This window comes from Strongylocentrotus purpuratus, unplaced genomic scaffold, assembly GCF_000002235.5.
Source record: "Strongylocentrotus purpuratus isolate Spur 01 unplaced genomic scaffold, Spur_5.0 spur5_scaffold_13, whole genome shotgun sequence".
In the NCBI taxonomy this organism is placed as follows: Eukaryota; Metazoa; Echinodermata; class Echinoidea; order Camarodonta; family Strongylocentrotidae; genus Strongylocentrotus; species Strongylocentrotus purpuratus.
In genome coordinates, this window is record NW_022145598.1 from 19,107,291 (window position 1) to 19,114,340 (window position 7,050).

General features: G+C 39.1%; 1 protein-coding gene across 1 annotated transcript; it reads right to left on the minus strand.

Moving 5' to 3' along the window:
* Positions 1-453: 453 nt before the first annotated feature.
* Positions 454-7,050, minus strand: LOC756999 (microcephalin). Its single transcript, XM_011670703.2, has 6 exons — positions 6,967-7,050; positions 4,229-4,355; positions 2,929-3,014; positions 2,092-2,210; positions 1,762-1,852; positions 454-1,040 (listed from the first exon to the last, which is right to left on the minus strand). The coding sequence occupies exons 1-6, from the start codon at positions 7,000-7,002 to the stop codon at positions 663-665; spliced, it is 837 nt and encodes a 278-aa protein (XP_011669005.2). The 5' UTR covers positions 7,003-7,050; the 3' UTR covers positions 454-662.

The window sequence follows — 7,050 nt, forward strand, 5'->3', positions numbered from 1 at the left end:
ACTATCACTAAGTTTGAAGTTTAAATCTCCAGTGGTTCTTGAGATATCATGATAACAATCTCAATGTATGGAATTTCATAAGTTGACCTCTGTGACCCTTGACCTTTGACATACGTGCTCCAAAATCTAATCAGATCGTCTTCCTATGGTGATATATACTATCCTTAAGTTTGAAGTTTAAATCTCACATGGTTCTTGAGATATCGCGCTAACAAACTCAATACAAGGAATTTCATAAGTTGACCTCTGTGACCTGTGACCTTTGACCTACGTACTCCAAAATCTAATCAGATCGTCTTCCTATGGTGATAAATACTATTCCCGAGTCTTAAGTTTAAATCTTAAATGATTCTTGAGATATTGTGATAACGGTCAAACGGGACGGACGTACGGACGTACGGACGGACAACCCGAAAACATGATGCCTCCGGCACCACCTTCGGTGGCGGAGGCATAACAATAGCAGCAATCCATTTACCTCACCTGGGTGGAGTGTGGCAAACACAGATTAAAGTTTTCCTTCAGGACATTAGTGCTGTGACAGGGATAGTGTTGCCATAGTTGGTAGTGTCACAGATTTGTTCGTTGTTGTTGTTTCTTTCTTATCTTTAAGTTATTTTCAGGTACTTGGTAGCCATAGTATACTTAAATTTCAGTTCAATTTAATTCAGTTTACTTGGCATCATAAACAGTTGAGCACAAATCATTAAATACAAAATACATAATAGGCTGGGACCTCTAAAGAGCGACTTGAGCTCGTAAATGAGGACCCTTTCAAGGTAAACACTTCTTATCATCTCTGACAATCCCCAACCCTCAAAGAGAAAAATGATCTCTAAAGCCAAATCTGTATGAAGGGGTAAATCAATACTCACTGGTGGTGACATTGGCTGTGTTTCTGCCACCAGGATTGCTGGATTGATGGCGGTTAGAGGGGCTGGGGACGGGTGGAGTATCCTGGCCCGCCTCTTCCTTGTTCCCCTCCCAGCACTCCTCTGAATGTCCTCCTCAACCCCCTTGGGCTGCATGGATTTCATCCTCTGCATGCATCATAGAGAGAGGGAGGGAGAGAGAGAGAGAAGGAGAGAGGGGGGAGGGAGAGAGAGGGAGGGAGGGAGAGGGAGAGAGAGGGAGGGAGGGAGGGAGAGAGAGAGGGAGGGAGGGAGAGAGAGGGAGATAAGGGGTAGAGAGATAGAGAGAGGGGGGAAGAGGGAGAGGGAAAGAGAGGGAGAGGGAAAGAGAGAGAGAGAGAGAGAGAGAGAAAGAAAGAGAGAGAGATAAAGAGAGAGAGAGATATAAAGACAGAGAGAAAGAGAGAGAGAGAAAGAGAGTGAGAGAGAGAGAGAGAGAGAGAGAAGAGGCAGGGGGAGGGGAGTGAGGAAGGGGAGAAAGAGAAGGTGAGAGAAGAGAACAAATGTGACAGACATGCAGAAAGAGAGAGCGAGAGAGGATATGGGAGAAGAGAGAAACAAACACAAAGAGAAAACAAATTTTTAATACTGTGTTACATCACTTTCAGGCATGTATACATATTGATAATATGGTAGGCAAAGTGAAAGTAATAATTTTGCCTGAATGATGCTTGATTGTTTACATCCTAAAAATAAAATAAAATCCACATATTCTTATAACACAACTACCTAACAGCAATGTTAGAAGTAAATAGTTGTTCTGCTTCCTCCCTCCCTCTCCCTCCCTCCCTACATTCTCCACCTCTCTCCACACACACTAGAATATTCAGAACACCTCAATCAAAGATACCTTCAACTTGCCGATCTGAATAACATCTTTATCATCAGGGGCTGAAACAGGAAAGAGAGACTCCGCCACATGTTCCTGATTCTGCTTACAACTGTTCAAGTGCAGAAAGAAAATATCAAAATATGAGATGGAAAATGATAATAATAATAATGATAATAATATTGGATATTTTTATAACGCACATATCCACCATTCACGGTGCTCAAGGCACTCCAATGTTTGCGGGCTCTTCTAGGTTACCAAGGAATTTATTCTCCTTGATGAACAGACCAAATTTTTGACTTTCTTGAGCGGTCTTTGTGCAAAGTTTTCACTTTATTTATTTCTTACCTGTCAACCCATAGGACAGACACAAGCCGGATGCCCTTCTTGACTGCTCTGTCTCGTGTCGACTTCTTCCCATCTTTCCATACCACATGAGTGACATCATTGGTGAACTTTTTCTCCACCTGATGAGAAAATAAAACAAGGAATCAAAGATTTTTAAAATACGATTGCGTGTGAGCAGTATTTATTAGATTTCAGGTTATATCTCATCACAATTGTGATGAATAGCTTTAAAATCACAAAAAAGATTACACTAGTACACTATTGAATTTAACACCTGGGCCCTGTTTCGTAAGACTGATTATTAATAAAAGCTACTGAAATCCTTACATTTGATCGGCTGTGAGCAGATTGGTCATAGAACTGTGGAAGTTGTTATTGATAACAAGTTTTATAAAAACGGGGCCCTTATGCTAGGAAGTCCACCTTGATATCAAGTTGGTTTTAATAGAAGCAGAAAAACGAGATGAACAGGTCAGTCAAGTTTGTGCAAAATGCAATTAAAAGTAAGAAATTTATTAATTTTTTAAGTTTAGTTACGATCAATCAAACACAAATTGGCAACTCTGAAACGTATCTTGCAAGTTCCTCTGCCAATTTGTGTTTGATTTAATGGTTCTTTGAAAAATTCTTCACTTTCTTATTTTCAATGAATTTTGCTCAACTTTCACTCATATGTTTTGCTTAATTTTACGGCTTCTATTATAAAGCCAACTTAATATCAGGGTCGTCCTCCCCTTTAACTTTGGTCACTCTTGAGAAAACAGGCAATAGACTTCTGATGTACAGACTTTCTATAATATGTAGGCTATACTAAACGCAACTGGGACTTGAACTCACCTTAGCTCCCAAGAGCTCCAGCTGCTTTGACACTCCTTTGGACCGGTTCTCTGTCTTGGTTCTAACCTCAACATATGCAACGACATCTTCAAGAAAAAGAAAGAAGGGGGAAGGTGTCACAGCATAACGTTTCATGGGAAAGATGCAAGCGTTTCAACTGTACATAAAACTATTGCCAACTATGAGACAATTCAAGCAATAAGATGATCATTCACTGCATATTAAAAGAGGAATTTGCTTCCTGATTATTTTATGGGGAGATGGAGAATTTCTGGGTGCATTAAAGGGGAAGTCCACCCTGAAATTAAGTTAATTTTAATAGGAGTAGAAAAATGAGAGAAACAAGTCAGTGAAAGTTTGAGCAAATTCCGATTAAAAATAAGGAAGTTAGGATTTTTGAAGTTGTGATCAATCAAACACAAATTGGCAACTCTATGACGTATCATGCGAGCTCAACTTCCATTTGCTCAGTACTAAAAAAATCTAAAATTTTCATTTTCCCTCAAGAAAAATTTCAACCATACATGCACCCTAAATATAATAATTGCAAATATGTTTCTATACTCCCCCTGCAAGGAACAAATATATATTCCGTCATCAATAACGAAGAAAACATGATTTTATGGAATATTATGCACAAAGCAAATGAAGGAGAGCTCGTATAATAAGTCACAGAGTTGCCAATTTGTATTTGATTGATCACAACTTCAATAATTCATAACTTTCTTATTTTCTTTCAGAATTTGCTCAAACTTTCACTCACCTGATTTTGTTATTATTCTGCCTCTATCGAAACAAACTTATTTTGGGGGTGGACTTTCCCTTTAAATGAATGCAATTGGTATAAATAATTACATTTTGTTCAATAGTTTTCAATAATTTGAGGATGTATTCTTCATCATAACCCTCAAAGTATTCATTTGTAACTTTCAATTGCATAGTTCACATAATAAACACAGGAGCATTTGTTATAGAAATAGGGTTAAGGTTAAGTTTGCAATTAGGTTTGAACTTAGGTTAAGATTAGGGCTTTGATTGCAGTAATTAGGATTTGGTTGGCGAACGTGTACACCGTACTCAAATGGGTCTCCTTTGTTTTCTCTTGGTACATCTGTCACAAGGTTTGGTACACGTTATTGAACTCTCAACTTCAAGAATTTGATCGCCTGAATCTCACCGAAATCGGAGAAAAAAATCATTGCAGACAAGGTATAGTTATATTTTCAATGGTTGGTGTAGGAAATGTTGCAGTCCTGAGCATGAATCGATCATATTAGCCTTTTACATTTAAACGTCATACCTTTGAGCACCCTATCATCGGCTGGTTGTGTGTTTGGGATGTCATCCTCTCCTTCACTGTCCATTATTAGGAATGCATCGTCAGCATTGGTATCACCAGAGCCCTCTTCATTAAGTTCATTTCCTCCCTGAAATTTGAGATTATGGCTGTTGTTCATATACACTAACATAAAGAGTATAATCAGTAGGGGTGCTGGTCTGAGATTGAGGATCGTCCTCATAAACAAGGATATCCTCATAAACGAGGACAAAATGCGCCCTCAAAAATAAGGGTTGTCTGCATTTTCGAGGACGTTTTTTTTCATCAGCGCTCTGGGGGTTTCATGTTACAGAACGGCCTGCTGGCGATGCCAAAAATGGATTCCCGGGGGGAAAATAACCCTAGTTCACCGTCTACTTTTATGGGTTGTCCGTCTTCCCAAAGATTTATTGCTTATAATGTGAAGGTCTCTGTACAATGTCAATGTAAAATGCATTAAGAAAATCATTGCAGAATCCGTTTTTTGGATCGCCAATGTGCCGATCTAAAATATGAAACGTCTCCAAAAATGCAGACGGTCCTTATTTTTGAGGACGCATCGGTCCGTGTGTACGAAGACGATCCTCGTTTATGAAGACGATCCTCATTCTCGGACCAGCGCCCCTACTGATAATCAAATATTAGGCTTCCTAGAAGTTATTTCAATGAGGAAAGAAATTTCTACTTGGATCCAGTAAATACAAACTATATGTCTGTACATGTATGTGCTCGATCTTTAACCTTGTATTTGTAATGTACAAGTTACAACTTGTATGAGTCTAGATATCTAGATCTATGTAATCATATTCATGCCTAGACCAAATTTTCTGTCCCTTTCGTTTGTTAAGCCTCTAATTTGGGTAGGGTCGGCTCTCTCTTTAGAGACGGAAGCCGACTATATGCATTCCCTTGCTAACACCATGGCCATTTATGGCCATATTTTTATGCCCCGAAAATCCCCCCATTTGTCATTGAAAATGAAAAACCGTGATATTACGAACGTGTAGCTCGTGCAGTTTTTCCTTCATAATCATGTCGCTTCGGCGTAGACTAGAAGGGATGAGATTTAGATGACGTCATGCGTAGCGAGAGTTAAAATACGGCTTGCAAAGATTTTCAACATCATCATGGATGTCGATTTTGACCCATAATTTCCTAAAAAGGGACCACTAAACAGATTATTTCAGTCAAGTTGGTAAGTGGAACCGATGTATTATAGCCTAGGCCTAAGTTGCAATATAACATAAATTGGATATGCACAAGGTAAAATGACATTTGGGGGGATTTTCGGGGCATAAAAATATGGCCATAAATGGCCATGGTGTTATAGCAAGGGAATGCGTATAGTCGGCTTCCGTCTCTAAAGAGAGAGCCGACCCTACCCAAATAAGAGGCTTAACGAACGAAAGAGACAAAAAATTCGGTCTAATTCATGCCATGGTAATTATAATAAAAATAAAATAAAAAAGAAACCAGTCAATAGACCCCCTCCGATCCTACTCCCTAATCTAAATAGGTCTAACTGTTAGAAGTCTAGATCTATTGTTGAATGATAATAGATCTAGTAGGGTGTCTGATCGCGCACCCGATGTTGTGTGCTAAAATCTTTCCCATAGAGATTGCACACATCCCTATGTGGTCTACATGCATTGCGCGACCAAGCAAAATTGGTCAATGATTTTATGAAAAATTTGAAATTCAAACCTTTATAACAAATGATCCTGAAGGTGAAACTCAATAAATGTGGTGTCATATGAAAGAGCAGGTTTTTCTCCATATTCCCCATAGGGGGCCACCCCCGGAATTCTAAATATATCTTGCTCAAAACAGCGATTTAAACATCGTTTCCATGGTAACTCGGAGATTTACCAATTTCACGAACTGCCCCCCCGAGGGATAAGTTGGGCCAGCTGTAAAGAATATATCCATGCACTTATTTTTTCTCTAGTCCCAAGGGATCATTTGTTACAACAGTTTGAAAATACCCTTGCTCCACGCTTTGCATATCGTGCTGTGCATTAGCTGTGCAGCTTTTGAGCAGAAATTATAACTCTGCGTGAACCACTTTTCTGTCCATTCTGACCAAAATGCTATGAATATTGCACAGTTTTTGAGGGGCTGTATCTTTTGATAGAAACATCGGTGAGTCTTGAAATTTGAAAGGTATTATTCTGATTACATTTTTTACTCCAATATCCAACAAAAATGGTGAAAAACGATCCCAAATTGAAAATTGAAAAATCGTTCAGACACCCTAGATCTAGACTAGATTCTAGATCTAGACCTACATGTAGACCTATGTTATTATGACTTAGGTCTATGAATTGCTTGATTGATCAGAAAACAAAGTTAAAGTTTCACTGAGTGCTAGCTGTCAACGTTGTTCCTAATATCAGATAGGCTGTAGATCTAAAAAGTGAAAGTTAGGTTTGCTATTTGAAAGAGATTGAAAATCATTGCTGGTTCAGTGGTTGTGCATGTTGGTGGAGCCAGCCGGTCGCTGCCTGTTGCCTACCCCACCGCGCCCGCTTGGACGAGTGCGAGTCGCTGGTCGAAAGGCCCGTGCTGTTTTTTCAAATGTCAACTCTCATCATCATTCACTCATTAGTTCAGAAGCATTAGCTAGAAACAAACAAATTATTAATCAATTCATCGAAAATGTCATACTCTCATTATTTTCACTACACAATTTTACTGTAAATAAAAACAGAAAATCTCACCGACAATTCCTCTCTTGAGTTTCGTTTCCGACCCATTTTCAAAATATCGCGGCGCTATATAAAAACGTCATCGCAGATGGCGCT

Coding starts and splice junctions, on each gene's coding strand:
- LOC756999 (XM_011670703.2), bottom strand. CDS start 7,002: ATGGGTCGGAAACGAAACTCAAGAGAGGAATTGTCG. Junction 4,356..6,966: donor ACTCAAGAGAGGAATTGTCG/GTGAGATTTTCT, acceptor CTCAAATTTCAG/GGAGGAAATGAACTTAATGA. Junction 1,041..1,761: donor TTCAGATCGGCAAGTTGAAG/GTATCTTTGATT, acceptor TGATGCATGCAG/AGGATGAAATCCATGCAGCC.